Source organism: Vicia villosa, linkage group LG5 (assembly GCF_029867415.1).
Source record: "Vicia villosa cultivar HV-30 ecotype Madison, WI linkage group LG5, Vvil1.0, whole genome shotgun sequence".
In the NCBI taxonomy this organism is placed as follows: domain Eukaryota; kingdom Viridiplantae; phylum Streptophyta; class Magnoliopsida; order Fabales; family Fabaceae; genus Vicia; species Vicia villosa.
Window position 1 is genome coordinate 4,672,793 of NC_081184.1, and position 21,390 is coordinate 4,694,182.

General features: G+C 33.3%; 1 protein-coding gene and 1 pseudogene across 1 annotated transcript; both read right to left on the minus strand.

The window, feature by feature from the left end:
* Nucleotides 1–4,502, minus strand: LOC131601209 (putative pentatricopeptide repeat-containing protein At3g47840; annotated as a pseudogene).
* Nucleotides 4,503–6,798: 2,296 nt separating this feature from the next.
* LOC131601210 (coatomer subunit beta'-2-like) lies at nucleotides 6,799–18,043 on the minus strand. Its single transcript, XM_058872980.1, has 24 exons — nucleotides 17,874–18,043; nucleotides 17,629–17,649; nucleotides 17,390–17,451; nucleotides 17,144–17,198; nucleotides 15,654–15,690; nucleotides 15,205–15,530; nucleotides 14,970–15,101; nucleotides 14,718–14,866; nucleotides 14,220–14,288; nucleotides 13,787–13,937; nucleotides 13,631–13,696; nucleotides 12,974–13,162; nucleotides 12,532–12,672; nucleotides 12,150–12,224; nucleotides 11,834–12,010; nucleotides 11,587–11,678; nucleotides 11,383–11,499; nucleotides 10,371–10,485; nucleotides 10,158–10,229; nucleotides 8,612–8,808; nucleotides 8,401–8,494; nucleotides 8,216–8,322; nucleotides 7,978–8,110; nucleotides 6,799–7,335 (listed from the first exon to the last, which is right to left on the minus strand). Exons 1-24 carry the CDS (start codon nucleotides 17,874–17,876, stop codon nucleotides 7,153–7,155), a joined length of 2,763 nt encoding a protein of 920 aa, XP_058728963.1. The 5' UTR covers nucleotides 17,877–18,043; the 3' UTR covers nucleotides 6,799–7,152.
* Nucleotides 18,044–21,390: the final 3,347 nt, after the last annotated feature.

The window sequence follows — 21,390 nt, forward strand, 5'->3', positions numbered from 1 at the left end:
TTTTCACAAAAATGTTCTAGATGCACTAATAATTTGATAAGTTACTAAGCACTTTTAGTCTTCACTATTTCATAAACTCTTGAGACTTGAAAAAGTACTTCTAAGGAGTATCTCTTTCGTCTAATAATTTCCTTTAGCATGAGTGGCAACCATACTAGAGCTTTCATTTGACCCTCGTGGAAGCTGTATCTTATAACTTCTGTTTTTGCGATACTGCATTGGCACGCAAAAACTAAATTACAGCTGTGGTTCCAAACAAACCAAAAGTTGCTGCATTGAGACACCTTGCCGATGGCTCCAAGCTCTGCTACCATAAGTCATCAAAGAATGCAAACTACATTCTCGACTTGATATTCAGAAGGCAAAAAAGGGACTCGGAGAGTGTTCAACCACGACTCCTTGTTCATTCCCGAGTAGAAACTCCTCTTGACATGGAATGAGTCATCTGAATGTACCGTGCCATTTGAATTCAGAAAGCTCCGACATGGTGTCAACCAAGAAATCACCAGTTATTCTGAGTCAATGCGATGCAAATAGCTGAATTGGTTAGTCAGTCTGAATTGATTGTATCTTAAAGTTATCAACTATAGTAAACTATATATAGGAAATGCTTATTACACAGTTTATGTAAGTTATACACAAGATGACGTAAGAAAACAGACCTTGTTTCTGCAGCTTTAGATTCAACAGCAAGTGCAACATCTTCAAACTAGGATACTCTTCAGGATCAGTCAAAGAATATGCAGCTTTTGGATTAACCTGTGTATATTAATAAAAAAATATAAGAAATTATTTATTTAACCCAGATGCTATCTGTAAATAAGAAGTTACCTTGTAAGTAAAGTCCCTTGCTGTTTAGCAAGAGTTGCAAGTTTTAATATTCCTTCAGTATGTCCTAAAGAAAAATAGAGGTAACAATCCACTCAACTCCATTGCATGTTTAAAACACTTCTCAGCCATTTCTAACAAGAACAGATAATACAGTATGCTGCAAAAATCAAACATCAAGAAGTGCCCTCGAAACCATTACTTATATGACAAGAATAAATAGACAATGTCTTCACCGTGCACAGTCGGCATCTAAAACTTGAGGAGATCTTTGGGAGTTTGGAGGGGAGTTTTGCGTGTTTGCGAAGGGACTGACTTGGAATGGGATTGAGCAGAATACTACAGTTGCCAGAACCTCATTACTGGCTCTCTTGAAAGTTCCAGTAGTAAGGTTAGAGGCATCTTCCTCATCGTTGAGAGGAGTGTCTTGGCCGAGCTCCCGTTCAGCAGCCCTTTTCTTTGATGATGGAAAGCTATTCTTAGCATCCTCCTTTGAAGAAAGAACCTCTATTTCCCAAAGTTTGAGTACATCAAGAATAACATCATAAAGTACATTATACACTCAATGCAAGAGTAAACTAAGCAATATGGAGGATCATGTGTGTGTATTAAAAATTCATAAACAATACCCACTAATCTTCGACATCTTCTACAATAGAACCAAAATCCAGCCTTGCATCTCCTATACTCGTGCTGAGTAATTCCAGAATGGCTGTTATTTGTTCACTTAGGGGATGAGATTGATGCCCAGCAACAAATGTATTTAATTGATCATTGACATTGATCCAAGACCATCCTGGTTCCTTTATGACTCCCTTTGATTTCATTAATTTTCTTAAATGTGCCATTTCCTTCCATCTTCCACTGGAAGCATATATGTTAGCCAGAGTGATGTGAGTTCCAGCAGAATTTGGATCCAACCGAAGTATCTGTTCTGCTGCCCATCTTCCTCGGTCAACATCTCCATGGTCCCTACATGCTCGGAGTAAGGTAGACCACACAACATCGTCACAAAGGAATGGCATGTTTCGTATCATATGCTCAGCTTCACTCAACCGCCCTGCTCTGCATAGAAGATCAATCATGCAACCGTAGTGCTCTTTTGAAGGAGCGATCCGATACTCATTAGTCATTAACTTAAAGTAGTAGAAGCCAAGATCAACCAATCCAGCATGGTTACAAGCAGTCAAAACCCCAATAAACATCACATAGTCTGGCACTAAACCAACGCCGGAAATATTCTCAAACAAGCTAATAGCCTCTTGGCTGTAACCATGTTCGGCATACCCATTAATCATTGCTGTCCATGACACAATATCATTATTGTTCATACCATCAAAAACTTTTGAAGCCTCTTGCAGATTTCCACTCCTTGAATACATACTAATAAGAGCACTGTGAACCATTGCTTCATGATCCAGGCCAATACACAGGGCATGAGCATGCACCTGCTTACCTGGCTCAAGAAGTGCCATGCTTCCGCAAACACTTAGAACACTAGCAAGAGCAAACTCATTTGGTTTCGGCCCTTCCGTTCTCATCCATGATAGATAGTTGAAAGCTTCTTTTGCGTGATTTCCTTGAGAATAAATAGAAATTATAGTGCTCCAAGAAATAATATCTTTTCTAGTCATACCATGAAATACCATTGAAGCTTCCCGTAACAGTCCACATTTTGAATAAAGAGTGATGATAGAATTTGCCACCGACGGTGCATCTACGATACCTAGACGCAATACATGGCCATGTATTTGTTCCCCCCATTCAGTAATAGCGAGATTCGCACAAGCAGAAATTACAGATGCAAAAGTGTACTCATTGGGACCGACATTAGATTTTCTCATTCTTTTAAATGCGTCCAATGCACGTTCTTCTTCACCCATTTGTACATAAGTCGTGATAAGGTTCGTCCATGAAACAATATCTGGCATCCTTGTTTTTCCAAATAATCGCATGACATAGTCTGGTTTCCCACATTTACTATACATGGTACCGAGAGTATTAATAACAAACGCAGTTTCATTGAACCCTTGTTTTATTGTTTGTGTATGGATGGCTTTCCCATAATGTAACAAACCTGAATCAGCAGACGCCTTTAAAGCAATGGCAAACGTATGTGAATCATAGCCCACTTTCGATCTCCACATTTCAGAAAAGTACAATAGTCCCTCTAAACTGTAACCAGCATGTACAAGCCCCACAATAACGGTAGTCCATGATACTACATTTCTCGTTGTCATTTTCTCAAAGACACTACAACCTTGCCCTGTTTTTCCTACTTTCATGTACATATCTACAAGGGCACTGCTGACAAAGACTGAGTTTATCAAACCAGATTTCACAGAAAAACCATGCAATAATTCTCCAAAGTATACATTTCTGCCAAGTGCACAAGCCTTGAGGGCAACACTGATCATAAATTGGTCCTTTTGAAGTCCAGAGTTGACCCACATATTTGAGAATAAGACCAATGCTTCATTCGAGTCTGCTGCATTCACATAGCCTGCTATTAAATTTGTCCATGAAATCTCATCTCTATGAGCCATTTTATCAAACATATCCCTAGCTTCACAAAGTCTTCCCTGTTTCATTAGTTGCTTAATTTGTGAGTTAAGTTCAGGCATATTAGGCACATAATAAGCCGGTGGAGCTCGCTGTTCCAGTTTACCCTGCCCGATCACATCTCTGCATTCAGTGGCAGTTCCTGCAAATATACTAACTTAAATAAGGCAGAAACCTGGCACAGAAACACGAAGGCCTTAAAATTACCATGCAAAAGCTTACATGCATACTTATAAACGATTATTCAGTAATTAATCTATAATTCAATCAACTAAGGCATTAAGAGACGGCTTTTTAAAGTCAGGTTGTTATTTTATATTCCTACAGATAGATAGATATATGCCGAAATATCTGAAACAAATAATTATTTCCTCAAACAATAAACACAAACTATCATATATTATTAACAATACTAATGCATTTCATTCATTCAAAAAAATAAAATAAAGTACCTGGATAGACATAATTGAGAGGAATGTTTGGATTGAGATAAAATGAATCAGCAAGAGCAAGTCCAGGAGAAGAAGCATAGCAACGATTCATCCAAACACGTTGTCTGAGGCCATTAAACAGTTTCTGGAAAATGTGCATTTTTTCTCTGGCTTTGAAAAATGAAACATAGATTCCCATAGTCATTTTTATGCATTTTTTATTTATATAACATTATTGAGAATAAGGTTGCAGATATGCACATAAGAATTCAGAAAGAAAAAAAACTCAATATGAGAAGAAGTGAGACAGGAAACAATAGTTGTTCTGCTCAAAATAAACATGAACAAAATCGTTGTGACATTTCAACAAACACCTTGTGTGCAAAACCCAAGCTTATATAAGAATGCACAGACTAAAAATGGAAGAAGGGTGTATGTGGGTTACCTTCCGGTGGGAATATAAAGGGAGGTCGATGGCGGCGGTCGTGGTGGCTAATGGAGTTGATGACATGGAGAGAATCGCAGACCGGTAGTAAGTGTGATGGGGTAGGGGTGCAAATTGAAATACATAGGGTGGTCAAAAGTGAAAAGTTTGATGAGTATTTTATGCAAATTAATGAAAAATTATAGTTATATCCAATTTCGATGGCAACGAATAAAAATACTTTAAATTTTGAATATAATTTTAGTCAAAAAAATTTAAATCTTCAAGTAAGACATTAAATTTATATTTAGTTAATTCTGATAATTGGTGTTAATAAACCTAACTCCATTGGTAAAGTTCGTTTGAAGAATTTAATTGGTACGCCATCGCTTTTTTTATATAATTTTTAGATGTATCATTATTTCAACCATACATCTAAATTTTTTGATACAAACGGTCGTTTGAAGATTTCATGAACTTGAGATTTTTTTAATTAATTGAAAAAATCTCAAATTTTACTATGTTTGTAACACTTCCGTAGATGTATATACAGAATGAAACAATTTTTAAAAATAAAAATACTTTCGAATGTACATCTACAAAAATAGAGAATAAAACTGAAAATTCAGGTGGTGACTAAGAGATTCATGGAGTCTATTGAAAAATTGTCAATATTTTTCATTGACATTAACTATATCAAATTTGAACTTATGTTTAAGTGGTTAAGATGATGGTGATGATGAACTCTAAGATGGAGTTTCTTTAAAAGAAAATAATTATTAATAAGAAAACATGAAAACTAAAAAATACAAAACTAAATTCCGACCATTCATTATCATCGCAACTCCATAATTTTTATTAAAAAAAATTAAATTTAAAAATCAATTAATGCTCACCTCTAAAATAGTGACATGTGTGCATCCTTATCTTTCTTCTTCAAATTATTTTGTATTAAATAATATTACTCTTCTTACTGTTCTTTATATGTTGTATTTGATAGTAGAGGTGTATATTTAGTTTTAAAATATTTATTAGATTTTATAGTTTAAAATTAGCAAGTTTAAAATATATATAATTTTTAGTGGAAGTTTTAAAAACTTTCTCTAAATCTTAACTTTTTATTTTCTTCAATTCTTATAACTTTATTTTATTCCAATTTTAAAATATATAAATTTAAAATATTAAATATAAAAAAAATTAGAATTTAAAAAAATAATAAGTTTGTGTAACAAAGTTTAATCTAATGAGTTGAATCAAATTATTTATAAACTTTAAATAAATCGAATTTGAACTTAGAAAAGAATTGTGGTGGCACCTCTTTCGTGGGTGGAGACGTCATTCTATGTGTAGTCTCTTCCTCCTCTAATCTAAGCGAGGTTTGAAATTAAAATAAAAGTTATGAAAGGTGAATTTGGTTCTGAACCATTCATTAGATTTTAGTTAGGATTTAAGGATCATAAAACCTTTCTTTGAGACAAATTCTTATAAGATAGATTTCTCATGATAGTGTGATTTTACCCATCTAACATGATATATGATTAGTGTTTTCAAAATTGAACTAAATCGGCCGGACGAAACGGAATTGAAGAGACCATTGGTCTGGTTTAATTGCTGGATTGAATATACTATTGAACTAGTATAAATCGACCAAAATCAACCATAACCGATAAAAACCAATGAATCAGTGGTTTTGAAAAACCGACGAATTAAATGCATGTTTCTCCGACAAAACGACACTATTTTGTTTTGATGATTTTTTTTATTTTAAAAATAAAATTAGACTTTATTCAAAACTTATTTGAAATAACTTTACCTTTTTTGCAATTAAACATAGTTTGAAGTTCAAAATTTATTTAGATTTGTGTTTAACCTTTTGCACTTAGACATGGATTGAAGTTCCAAATTTATTTAAATTTGTGATTTGTATTATTTCGTTATGTGTGATTATTAATTTATAATAGAAATTTAAAAAATAAACATGTGAAAGAATGATATTTCAAAATTTTGTAAGTGTATATTATTTTTAGGGACCGATTCATCAAATTCGACCAATTTAATAAATATAATTTTTCTATAATGATTGGTTTATTCAACCGAATTATTCAATTTAATCTGATTTATTCATACGGTTCGACCATAGCACTATCCTCCTAGTAAGGTATGATTAGGCAGGAGCAACTACCGCCAAAAAAAGTAGGTTCGAAATTTAAAAGCTTCCAACGATTAATCATGTGACTACCTCTGATAATTAATCAGCTCCTATTAAAGACATTGTTTGGAAGAATTCGAATTTAAACTATTTGAATTAATTTTTACACTTCACTCACCTCCTAATTAAAATATTCCTCAATTGAGATAAAATATTCCAGAGAGCCAGAACCGAAGTAGGGTATCCAAGTGAAGAAGAACCATCTTATCAACCAAATTTTAAAAGGAAAACCAATTTTGAAAGATAAGTTCATTAATATGGCTATAATAACATGGCAATGAAATGAACTATCATAACCTCTTCAAACAAAAGAAAATTAAGATATACCACACAACTCATTGTGATTTTGATCTCTTGGAAATTTTTTAACATAACTATACCCACATGATTCAAACAAATGTTACAAAATCATTAAAATAGCCGCACAAAATTAGGGGAAAAATATGTCAAGTGTTTGGAGATTTACTGACAATGGACCTAATTTTATAAAATCATCTCTATTTCCTAAATATACAGCCTAGTTGTGGTAAAATATATGAATATGATACACAAAATAAAACTAGAATTTGCAGGACTTGGGTGGTAATAGTTGTATTAAAAATAGCTAGTGATCAAAATGGGGAATTAGGGAAGGCACATCAGAAACAAACAATCACCAGAGACAAAATTTGGATTTTCACTCCGCCAATCAAATGCTTTTACGCTGACGGGGCTCCTTCTTTATTCGTACTCAACTCTTCATCAGCCTCGTTGCCATTAACGAGAACTGCACCATCAGTAGAATCAGCATCCACTACAACTTCATCCTCTTGGCTTCCTTCCTCTCCATTTTGTTCTTCGTGCCCCTCTGTATAATCCTCTTCTCCATTTTGTTCGGTCAACTGCAACAAGAGGACATAAAAAACATAAAGTAACAGTCTAATACAAATAGTGACAATCAATAGGAGCTATAGATTGTTCTTTCCATAGAAGAAAAACATTTAGTTTATGAGAACTGCTGGAAACAGCACTTAGAGTACTAAAAACAGTAGAACATATAAAGCTTTAGGTTTAGATTCATGTAAAATGATTTTGCTCGTTCATATTATCATATATACTAAGGAAGTTGTAGTAGTATATGTTTACCTACTAATAATAAAATTTAACTAATTATGAAGTGTATACAAAAGATCACTTGGGTAGTGCTAATTAGAAGTGTACTTGGGTCTCTTTCCATCGGGTTAGACCAAACTTGTTACCCAGCTTGAGGGGAAGTCTTGGAAAGAGCATAGGGAATGCTAGAAATATAGTATCATTTAAAGCTTTAGGTTCAAATTCATGTAGAATGATTTAATTAACTCATTTACTTACGAAGTTGCACTAGCATTCATAATGAAAATAATCATGAAGTGTATATAAATATCAAATCTGCTGAGTGCTAATCCCTCAAAAGCATTCATTCTATCTCCTTATTTTTCTTCACAAGTTTTCAAGTTGAACAATTTGATAACTTTTGTTTTGTATTAACCCTATATTTAGTATACCTCATGATTAGAGTCCCCATTCTCAAGAGGCTGATCCTCTTCTTCAATCTGCATATTTCTGAAAGCATCAACAAGGGTGACATGTGATTTATCAGCATGGTTAACATACTCCTCTGCAGGATGGTAAACTTCCCTATAATAAAAGAATAGAGTTAGTTAGTCAAAAACATGTTGGAAGTGCTTAGTACACAGATTATATAAGTTGCAAGATAATGTAACTAGGCATTTCCCCACACACCTTGTTTCGGCAGCTTTAGATTCAACAGCAAGTGCAACTTGCCAATCTTCAAACAAATTAGGATACTCCTCAGGATCAGCCAAAGATTCAGCAGCTTTTGGATTAACCTATGCATAATACCAAATAAATATAAGAATTTATTTATTTAATTTTAAGTTACATTCTATCTGTTAATATGAAGTTACCTTGCCAAGATCTTTTCTCCATATTGCCACTATCTCTGAGACCTTGCTTGGAAGATACGATCGAGCCATCAAAGCAGCCTCTGGAATCCGATTGCTGCCAAAAGCATAAGTCAGCTACGTGTAATCACAGTCTAACCAACCCACCCTCGCACCTTCCCACCACCCATTTAAGTAACGCCGTTAATGAAAGAGTACAACGGTAGAATTTTACCTTTCTACCAACAATTGAAGGCAGTCTTCAAGTTTACCCAACATAAATAAGCAAAGGAAAGCAACATTGTTCTTTCCTTGCTCTTTAGCAAGAATTGCAAGTTTTGATATTCCTTCAGCATCGCCTAATGAAGAATATAGAAGCAACAATCCACTCAAATCCATTGCATGTTGTAAACACTCCTCAGCCATTTCTAACTGCAAGAACAGATAATACAGTGAGCTGCAAGAAGCAAACATTTTTTATTTGAAAAAAGAAAGGAATTTTTTTTTTCAAACCACTCAAATTGGTATGCAAATATGGGTATTTGATGGTAAAGAATAGCTGGGTAGGGTTCCCTACTTTGACAATTCCATGATATATAGCTTGAAAAAGCTCTAAAACAAAATGATTTGTTCATTTTACAACTCCATCCTCTAAACATGCCCCAAACCAAAGCATTTGAACACAACTTCTAGAGAACATATATAAATAACTTAACAAATTTAATTGGAACTTATTAAAACCTATGAAATATCTCATTTGTGACCATATTCTGCAACACACCATCAAGGCACTTAATAGGCCCCACTATTATTAGGGGAAGGGAATGGGCATGGGTGACTATAAGAAGGCATGAGAGGATTACAAATGGTAATTAGGGAAAAGCTGAGAGTAAGAGTTGGTGCTCTTGCAGTACAGGGGTCTTAGCGTCATGTTTACCATTTATATTTCTCTGCTGCAACAGAAGCTTTCTTCCTCTGAATTTAGTGGTTATTTCAATATTAAATAATCTCAGAATTTGGGTTGGGCCTAACTCAACCCTACAAAACTGGCTTGTAAGGTGAAGATTGCCTCCACTTATAAACACAACACAGGCCATATCTCTAAGCAATGTGGGACTAAATCCACCCCTTCAAAGCCAACAAAATTAAGGTGTTAGGGGCTGCAATTAAAGCGACTAGGGGCGGACCACAATTAAGACGGAAAGTCCAACAAATAATATTACAGTTTTATTTGTTCAATTCAATTCCTTTCAAAAGGTATCGGAGATCTAACTCTAGAAGCATTTGGTATCTATCATAATGGAAGCATGGGAGGAGCTGAGAACAGGGAGCCGTCCAACAATTACAAATTTTGATGAGAAGAGAGAGGCTTATAGGTGGGTGATCCAGGTGTGAGTATTTTGAAGGTAACACATTAAGATATGAGAGTTTGGTGGAGTGGAACATTTCCACTTGAGAGCAGAAGCTTTCGAATGGTGGTCTTCTTGGAAGCAAGTCAATCCAAATGAATCCTGTGGACTTGTGAGAAGGAGTATAAGCAATTCTAACCAGGAGTTTGGCATTGCCTACTGGATTAGAAAAGATAGATGAAGAAAACAGAAGCGGAGCTAAAAAGGAAAAGAGCCGAGAAAAAGACACCCCAGTGGGAGACATATACACGGATATTTAGATTTGCAACTCATAAATTAAAATAAAAATGGACATGAATATTTAGGAATGCAACTCAGTGAATTACTACAGAAAACACCAAAAACATGGATTCTTTAGACGGGAAAAAGCACCTTTCCACTAGACATAGCTAATTCTCCCAACTGTTTCCATTTAGACTCACTCCGCACTTCTATAGCAATAGCCTGCAACAAGAGAGGATGAACATTACTCCCAATATATACTGACAAATCAAACTCATTAAAACAAGAAATGAAAATTGGATGGCCAAGCTAAGAGATTTCGCAAGCCAAGTAATACTGCCTTCCTCGGAGAGGAGAACTTACCTTTGCAACCTCTAATCTTCCAAGCTGTATGGCAAGATCAAATCTGTACTCAGGGTCAGTAGCAACTTCAATAGCATCCTCTATCATGCCTCGAGATTCCAGGAAATGAGCCACACTACCATAGAAAGAAGTATTGCAATTAGAATGGATAGGATAGGACATTTGTGTTCCAAATTTTAAAATTAATGTCTTAGTAACACCGTGTGAAATAGAAATCTATTATAAAACTACGACATAAAGAACATGCACTACATACCTCATACAAGATTATACATAATAATCATAAAAGCATGCCAAGCAATGATAAATAATATGGAAGCAGACTAGATAGAGTCAATACTAACATATCAAAATGGGCAAGAAGCAAAACGCCACTAAATGCAAACCAAGAATAGCCTTTGCAAAAACAAAAATGCAAACTAACAGCTTATAATCAGATAAATGTCAAAAGATTCTCTCTCAATCACATAGGATCCACTTTTATGTCTCGGCAGGTTAACATTTTACTCGGGATCAGACCAGAACAATTTGTGCATAAAGATAGAAAGGGCATGTAGTGCATAAGAATTATCTACATACGCATTTTGTTTTTCAGAAAGTATATTTTCATAATTTATACAGCGCAAATCATTCAAGGTAAAGCATTTCTTTAAAACATACTCCCTCCGTTCTTTTTTAAGTGTCGTTTTAGAAGAATTTTTTTGTTCTTATTTAAGTGTCGTTTTATAATTTAATGTTATAATTTGTCATTTATACCCTTATTTTTTCAATAACTCCACCTCAAATTTTTCAATAAATTATTGGAAAAAGAGAGTGTATGATTGAATTTATTTAGAAAGAGAAAAATAAATAAGGGTATAATAGAAAAACTAACTCTAATAATCCACTATCTTGGTGGAAGAGCTTTTTGCTAAAACGACACTTAAAAAGGAACGGAGGGAGTATAAAACATAATTACAAAATAATGAAAGGTCATTAAGCAACAATGTAACCCCAAAAAAGTAAATAATACCTATTATGATGCTCTTGTGGAATTGATGGTAGAATTTCATTAGCCCTTTCCAAATCACCACGCATCACAAGAGTCTTGTACTCGATCAAGCTTAAAAGGAGTGTGTAGCCCACAACACTGAAGAACAATCGAGAAATAGGAAAATAATCAAGATTACATACAGCACAAGATATAATGAATAATGCAAACATATGTCCCACTTACTTGAATTCTTTGTCAATCAAATAAACCCTACTTTGGCTGGCAAGATATCCCAACAAGTACATTGGACGGTCCAAGTGAAACATTGTTGTTACCTATATTCATTTATGAACCAACAGATTTCATATGATTTTTGTATTCAATAAATAAATTATTTATTTGATATAAGAAGGAATTCATTACAACAAAGAGAAAGAGTTCAATAAATAAATATGGAGTTCCATTGAAGCTAAAACGAAAGAGCCAATACCTCGCCACCAACACAGTAATTAAGCCTCCAAGAAGAATTGGTGTAGATAAAACAATCCCCAACCCAGATTCCTGTCCTGACACGTTCACTCATTTCATGAAGGAGCTCGAAGGCATCTTCAACACCTTGCTCATCCACAGATCCCCCGCTATCTAAATATGATGAAACAACATCACGCTGCAACAGTAGAAATAAAATGTTTACCGTGGTTCACCACCAAATATTTATTCAACCGAAAAGATAGGAAAAGGAAAAGTATAATCCCTTAAGAGAAAGCGAAAAACTATAAGAAAATCAAGTCAATCAGAATACTCACATTATACTTTAGAATGTAGAATGATGCATCACTAGCAATCGCTACTAGATCACCACTATCAGCCCAGTAGAGGTTCTGACCCAACAAAAAAATAAGAAAATTTACAAGAAATTAGAAGGGGCTAGGCTAAAACTAAAAAAGCTAAGGATCAGTTTGGTTGTAGAAAATTTTCTGTTTTCATAGTTTTCAATTTTTATTACAAAAATGTCCAATCATTTTCACATTTCATGTTTTCAATTAAAAACAAAGGAAACAACTTCTATTATTTTTCCTGTTTAATGTATAAAACTTTGAAGATAGGATACAAAGTGCCATTTTTGTAATTAAAACAGAAATAAAATAACCAAGCAGGCCATAGATGTCACTGCATGAAAGCCCTTACTTTCACATTCACATCAATACGCCTAATCAATCTGCATTCAGCCCAATCATAAAAGCAGATGAAATCATTTGAGCACATTGCCAACACAGTACCGCCAAATATTCGTTCTGCTGAAAAAGTCGGGCGGATACTCTTCTTTTCCTGAAATACGAAAAACATCTTGACTTCAATTAAAATTTACTAGAGAAAACTTCTTTCAGTAAGCAGACATCTAAAGCAATAATATAACTTTATTTTGAGAACCATGTTAGGTTTCTATTTTGGAAAATCAATTGCCAGCATGATTATTTTTGTTTGGTCCTTCCATAAATAGTAAATCAATAAATGGACCCATTTTGCTTGCGCTTTAAATAAACATTAAGGATTAGTTGGTTGTTACTGTCATTTTCATCTTCAATCACAAAATGGATAAAATAGGAGTATTTCGAAGTGAACTTCAAACCTGGAAAGTTTTGCTGAAAATTTTAATCTTTGAAGTACTTTCTCTTACAGCATACTCTCCATCCGAAGACCAAACAATTTCTAGAGCTGAACCAAATGATCTATTTCTCCATGCCAAGGCAGTATATATAATATATTCACCATCCCCACAAACAACAACAAACCTCCCATTTGGATTGTGCCTTAAACTCTGAATATAAAAAAGCAAATCACGAGTCAGTCAAAATACATGAAGGAACAAATTAACAACGGTAATTGAAGCCAAGGAACTGGTTAAGCTTATTTTTTCAAGTATGAACTAATAACTACACAATGATAACTAGAATAAAATGCTTTTTTTTTGTCATTAACTTTTGAATTCAGAACTCAGAAGTTACATAATATTTTTTTGTTGAGATTGTCGGCATTTAAAAGTCACATTGAACCCTAACTAATCCGAGTTGAGCTGGATGGGGACCCATGTAAGGAAAAACTTTGATTGAGGAAAATGTAACTTTATATATATAAATCAAAATGCCTGAATTGCTAAATAATGTAAATATGTTTGTTTTCTAAAATCTTTTGAGAGAGTTGTACAATGTGAGCATAATTGACATTATCGTAGATAGGTGATGCAAAATAAGGAAACAAAATAGTAAGAAAAAGGGTCTTCGCTCACTTGTGGATAGAGATCACAGGTGCCCAACTCCCTAACAGTCAATGATAACCTTTCTCCATCAGCAATCTAAAAAGCACAGTATTTTCTGTCATTAATAAAAAAAATAAGTTTTCATTTCTTGCTCACATATTATACTGCTAAATAATAAGCACATACCTCCACATTTGCTCCTACGCTCCTAATATTGACAGTTTGAATCTCGTTATGCTTAGCCCAAATGACCTTCCCACTGTTGTCCATGCTAGCTACAGGTTCTTCTCGGCCAAGTTTGACCATTATAGTTCCTTCATCATAGCCAATCACAACCCTACAAAGATAGATGTTTTGGTAATGTAGGTCAAGAAGGGGGATCAGATACTAATTTTTTAAGAGAAGAAAAAGTGAAAGAGATACTGCATCTATCGAGAGATCAAACCAAACAAGATTACATGAAATATTAAAGAAAACAATGTTTTATAATCTGATATAAATACTTCATTATAGAGGCAATGCTTGACATTGTAGTCTCAGTGAAAATGAAATGATTCAAAGATCCAAGTATGAAACTCAGAAATTACTTGCATATATTTTCTTTTAAAAAAATACTCACCGACGGGAACCCTTCATGTATCCAATAGCCCAAACTCTTTCGAGACCATAGTTCAACGTGTTCTCAAGCCTGCAAGCAGAATCAACCACCATAATGTTATTTTAAAAAATTGACTAGAATATATGCATAATCTCAATATAATAATAATAATAATAATAATAATAATAATAATAATAAAATCTTATAAGTGTAACATGGAAAAACTAAATAAAACATGATATGACAGAACTTCAACACTGTCAATTCTCAAGTGAATGTCAAATTTATAAATAATAGTTATCATAAGATAGCTGAAGCAACAAGTAACAGAATCATAGTTTTTTAAAACATGAAAAGACATATTCGGATAAGGTCTAATTTTAAAAAATAAAATCAACCAAAGAAAAACTATTCAAGTTCCTATAAGAGAGTGACGACGATGACACAAAAGCATAAGGAATACACCAAATATAATAAGATAAAACTCAACTCGGTATTCTGTGAACAGCATCAACTTACCTATAAGTTGTTGAATGCCAAATGCGGACTGTACCATCCTCGGAGCCAGTGATGATAATGGGAAGTTCGGGATGAAAGCATACAGCAGATACATTGTGGGTGTGACCATCTAGAGTCTGGACACAACTTTTGGTCTGATAATCCCATACCTGTTTCACAGGTTATATGGGACTATTAATTGTTGTGTATATATATGAAAACAAATCAATGGGTAGACGAAGAGTAAAGAAAACAAAAAAACAGAAAACAAACCTTGGCAGTGTGATCATCAGAACCGGTAATTAGATAAGGTTTGTCACCACCCGTAAAATAATCAACGCAATTAACACCTTTTTGATGGGCATCCAGCGTAAAATTAGGGTCAGGAGAACCAAGATTCCATATCTGCAAGGGGAATATAACAATGTTTATGCATAATATTATTGCATTGGTGCATGTAAATAAATAAAAATGCTGGAAACATCGGGCAAAAACAACACATCTAAACCTTTATGGTTCGATCAAGAGATGCACTGGCAAAGGTGTTTGTATCTTTAGGGTTGAATGTCACTTGCATGACATAATGAGAATGCCCCTCAAATATCTGGGTGCAGATCCAGCCTTTTTCCCAATCCCAGAGCTTTATGAGCATATCGTCAGACGACGATAGCACGTAGGGAAGGGTGGGATGTACAGCCACGCACCTAATGTAATCTGTGTGTGCCTCAAATACTTTAACTTTATCCATTGTGTTGTAATTATATACTCGAATAAACATATCATCTGCTCCTGCAACAACCCACTGTTTGCGTGCAATAAACTTGGCTGACCTAACTGCAAAACGATGATATATTTAAGACCAATCACATATATGAAGAAAACAATGGCTTCGAGCAACTGAATTAAGAGGCAGATTTAGAAACAATGAAATAAGCAGACTGAAAGAAGCTCACGCACCAGGTAACTCAGTAACCTCGAAAGACTTAGCCATGGTCTGAAATGGAAAAAAATAAATTGAAGTTAATTGCACAAGCAAAATTATTATAGAAACTTATAATGAATGTTTGCACAAAGATAGGCCTGTGAAAATTTTAAATGAATGCATCAGTCTATGGAATCATAAATTATCATGGAGAAACGATGTATCCATGAATCTATGATAGAAAAAGCAAGATGTATAAGCCTCAAACACAGAACATTAGTGGAACCAGCAAAATACAACATGCAGAATATACATTAGTACAAGAGCAAAATTCTTCCTAGCCAGTGATATATCTTCTTTGGATATATAAGAGGGGCAAAAAAATTGTAGTCAATGCTGATAATAAATCTAAAAAAGCACAAACTTCCCCACACTAAGAAAATGTACTTCAAACAGGTCAGCTAACAAAATGTATCTCCTCGCAATAAGTATATCAACCAGAACGCCTAAATAAGTCATCTGGTATGGGAAGGGAATGGTGAGATAAACAAAGTGGAGGTAAATCAGCCTATTTGGAATTTGAACACAGGTTCAAACAGGTCAGTCCAAAGGAACTTGGTGCTGCTTGTGCTAATGCTCTTGGGAATTTCTTCCTACAATTTATTTACAGGGACAGTTTATAAAACACTACCCAGTCTCAAACCGCTTATAAGTATAAAATGCTACAGTAAATTCCGACGAGTCTTCAACAGAAAACATCACTGAAAGAGCTGTTTTATTCACTAAAAGATCACAATAAAAATTGCCACAGTTCAAAACTTGCTTATATGAAGGGAAAGTTATTCTACATATCATCGCAATATAGTAGTTTATGGGGAACAGTTTTTATATGAAGGAATTTATTTGTTTAATTGTAACTTAATATACAAAGGTAGATAAATCAAATACAACACCAGTCTCTAATATAAATAAAAACTCATTTGATGGTCTAAAATATAAGCAAATCTAAACTAGTTTTACCATATTAAATAATGTCATTCCTAAAAAAACCTTTCGATTAATATAATTTTATTTTTCAATTTCCCATAAAGGGCAGTTTTGATAACACAATGACTTTGCTGATTACATTAAGATAGTTGCAGTTAACTAAAATTCTTAACTAGAGTGTTCATAGGCATTTTACTCGTCGTCATCGAGACCAGTGGAAGTAAAACTTTAGAAGAGCGCCGACATTTTGGATAACGTTTAAGTGTAATATGAGTGTATACACTAGTTTTTCTTAAAAAAGAAAAACAAAGAAAGAATGTGGGGCTGTTTTAAATATGAAGGAAGTCATAACAATAGCTTTCTTCTTTCATGAATCAGCCATTCATTACATCTAGACACCATGCAAAAGGTGACCAATCAACTAACACCCGTGTCTGACTCAAGTACCAACATACATAAATTACATTTCGTAATTCTCTCCCTCATACGTTCTAAATTATAACAATATAAAACATCTGAATTATAAAAATTGACGCACCTGAGATTGGTAGTTCCAGATACAGACGGTCCCGGAGTATAAACTTGCTAGAATCCTGCATTAATGATAGTAAAATGACGAATTCAGCAAAACATCCAAGTATCCACTATCCGGCACACTTGAGAAAAACCAAACGAACGGAACCAATTCCACATAATAAGAAACAAATATAAATATGGTTCAAAATTTTAAGTTGATTTTCATTTCATTAAACTAATTCCATAGAAGAAATCACAGGTATATTACCATGGTTCTGTTGGATGTAGATCCACAGACTTTACTCTTTCTGATCTTTGCGCAAGCTTTCTCTGATCAAATTACCAAATTACCGAACAACAAATCAGTTTAATCAATCAGAAACCTAAACATTTGCACTCTACTGAGAAATCTAATTCATGATAAATCTCACTGATTAGCTAATTAAACATTTCTCAGCAAGCAAACACGAAATTAACCTCGATTCAAAATCGAAAAAACAAACGTACCTTGATTTCAAGTCTGAGAGGCTGCAAAATCAATCAAACAAAAAGGAGTCAATGCACAATTCCAAATTAGATTAGATCGCAAATTAACTAAAACCGTTCCTAAATTATAGAAGCACGAGGAAGTGAAATTCGAAAGCGCAATACGAAAAAACGTGAAATCGAAGCGAGCGAGTTCCAGATCTAAGGTTTTGTTGAGAACGGTGAAACGATTTTGGTTGAGAGAAGAGATCGAAGAGGAAAGTTACCATTTCTGAAGATTGGAGAAACTAGGTAGATTTGATTGAGAATGAGAAAACTCGTTGAAGATCCAGAAGAAAATTTTGAAGAGCCCTAGAAGAGTATAGTAGAGTGCAAATATGAAATCGATGTGGAAGAGAGAAAGAAAGGAGTGATGCTTTGCAGTTGAGATGTGGATTTACGATAATGCCACTTGTACTTAACTTGTAAGGAAAGAATGGAAAATCAAAATTGAGTATAAGAAGTAAAACTAAAAAGTAAATTATTTTAATTGAATTTGTTGTATTTAATAAAATTAAAAAAAGGTAATGCCGTCACTCATCCAATAAAAATTTTACAATATACATCTTTTATTCTATAAAATTAATAGTTTAAATAAATCTAAAATGTTGAAATGTTATTTTTCTTTTAATTAAGATAGGAGAGGTATAATTGAATATATTTTTTTTTTAGAAAAAGTAGGAAACTTACTTTTACATTGTCAATCAATAAAATGAATTAGTGCATTATACTATGTCATATTGATATTTTTAAATGACTTGAATGACTATTATGGAGAATTTGTTTTATTCTGTTCTATAATTTCTTGACAAATAGAATGAAATTATCATTCTTCTTCATTTCTCTATATTTCATAATTTCTTGACAAATAGAATGAAATTATCACTCTTCTTCATTTCTCTATATTTCACTTCGCTCTATTTCATTTTGTTATGTTTCTTTTATAGTAATATCAAAACATAATCTAACAAATAGAATGAAATTATCATTCTGTTTTGTTTCTTACGTTTTACTTCGCTTTATTTTACTATATTCTTTTTATAATATCCAAACATAACTTTAAAATTGATAAGTTAGTCGACTCAAATCAAAGTGTTTGATAAATATATAAATTAAAAATATAAAATTATATAAAAATGTAATAATTTAATTAAAAAACAAATAGAATCTAACTTTCAATATATTAAAGTGCAATTCAATTGTAGAAGATGTTAGTTAAGTTATTTGTTACATGAGAAAGTAATTAAGTTAGTTAGATCGTTGGATTTAGTTAGTCGTTTTAAGTTCATTTAGTAGTGTTTAAGCAATTATCATGTGATCGTTAATAATATGAACTAATGTGAAATACAATACACACCGTTAGTTTTTATTTCTCTCTTTCTCTTTTCTTTTGATATATGTGTTAATATATTTATAATAAGTGGTATATAAAGTCTAGAGCTATTAGGATTTCTAAGTGTTTAAGATTTAATGTGCATTTTACTTAAGTGAACATGACAAGTTTTTTTGAGACTCTTTGAAACAATTATAGTGAGAAACTCCTTGTTCTTCATAGTGGAAATAGGGATAGATGGAACGAGCAAATAAATGTGATATTTGAATTCTAAGATATGACGAAAGTAGTGTGAACATGTCTACAAGATGTTACTAATGATGCATATGATATTTAGATTGATGTACATAAATAATTGAAGAAAAAAGATTTCAAGGCGATGATATTCTTCATCCATCAATGTGCCGATACTTTCAATTTTTAAAATTTTTTGAACGTTACGTTATCAAAAGAGTCACATGAAATTATTAAGAAAGGTCATGCTAGTGATGACAAAATCAAGAAAGTCCATTTACAAACACTGAGAAGACAAATTGAGTTATTGGAGATGGGGAATAATGAGAAGATTATTGAGTATTTTAACAAGAGCACAATAGTCATTAATTAGATGAAGACTTGTGGTGAAGTTGTTTTTTTATCAGACCATTATGAACAAAGTGATGTGCCCTATTTCCTCCAAATTTGATTACAATATGGTGACAATTGAGGAATCAAAGGATTTGCATGCAATGACGGTTAAGGGACTGTATTGTTCCTTACAAGCATATGAATAAAGGTGTTTGAAATAACCAAAAAAATGAGTGACTACGTAGGCTCGGCAAGCTCAAACGTCCAATAAAGTTCGTAGTTCTAAGGAGAATAGAAAATACAAATCCAACAAAGGGGGTCTCGACAAGATAAGTCCATGAAAGATTATCAAGATAGGAATGTAGAGAAAACAAAGTACAATAAGAATTTTGAGTGTTATAATTGTTAACGATTTGGACAATTTGCATATGAATGTAAAAGAAAACGTGTTCTCATAGATAGACACAATGTAAATAATGGGGCACACATGGCCTAGGGTGAGAATGGCTCATACTCGGACCCGATCCTCCTAATGGCAACTATAATAACTTAGAAGCATAGATGGGTGATATTTGGACACAAATTGTTGAAATCACATGACTATTCATCGAGAATGTTTAGTCATTTTTTATGACTTAAGAGAATACGAAGATGATATTTGTTGATAAAATAACCTTTCCATCGGAGGGAGCGGGTGATGTTTTAATCCAAAGTATGAAAATAAATCAAACACTCATCATCGAAATGTTGTATGTTCCAAGTGTGAGAAGTAATTTATTAAGCATGGGGCAATTGCTTCAAAAGAAATTTGTCATGCACCTTGTAAACAATCAGATAAAGGTCTTTAATACATATAAAAAAATATTGTAAGCACTTGTCTTTCTCAAAATAGAACCTTTTAAGTTTATACTAATGCCATAAATTCCCATTGTTTTTCTTCTACGAAAATTAGATTTGAATATGATGCTTGGATATGTCACATTTGTTTTGCTTCTGAGGTGATTGAATATGAATATGATGATTGAATATGTCACATTTGTTTTGCTTCTAGGGTGATTGGATATGAATATGATGTTTGGATATGTCACACTAAGTATGGAGACCTTCACTTTAAGAGTTTGTGTATCTTAAAGTTAAGGGATATGGTATGTGGTTTTCCTAAATTTATGATGCATGTAGATGTGTACACATTTTTTTTGATAGACATGCAATTAATGAAGTATTTTGTGTCTCGGATTCTAATGAGAGTTCAAGGTAAACATGATGTGGTACATGTTAATGTTTGTGGTCTCTTTAACATAGTGTCACTGGAAGGTGATAAATATTATTTCCCTTTGTTGATGAGTTAAGTAGAATGATATGGTTCTATTTGATAAAAACTAAAGATAAAACATTTCAAGTTTCAAGAGATTTAAGGCGGTGGCAGAAAGACATCTCAAGATTCTCTAAAGTGATGGAGGTGATGAGTATGTTTCAATAGAATTTGAATATTTTTTAAAAAGATAAGAATTTAAGCATAACATCACACCACCATGCATCCCTAATCGTAATTATTTTGTTGATAGGATGAACATGACTAATATAAACATGACTATATGCATGTTGGAAGAAAAGAAACTTTCACATGTTTTTTTGGGGTGGAGCAGTCACAATTGCATGTTATGTGCTTAACCGAAGTCCACCTAAGAGATAAGATATGATTTTAAAGGTAATATAGCTATGTCACATTCCATATATCAAGCACTTGAGGATTTTGACTCTTTATGTTTCAAACACATCCTAAACCTAAGAAAGAAAAAAGCTTGAAGATAAAAGTGAAATGATGATTCTTATATGATACCACA

Bases quoted from the DNA above. Each gene is read 5' to 3' on its own strand.
- LOC131601210 (XM_058872980.1), bottom strand. The intron at 15,102-15,204 runs GTTTAGATGTGT...TTCCCCTTGCAG, and splicing joins CTCTTGATCGAACCATAAAG to ATATGGAATCTTGGTTCTCC. The intron at 13,163-13,630 runs GTGAGCGAAGAC...TTTTATATTCAG, and splicing joins CCTGTGATCTCTATCCACAA to AGTTTAAGGCACAATCCAAA.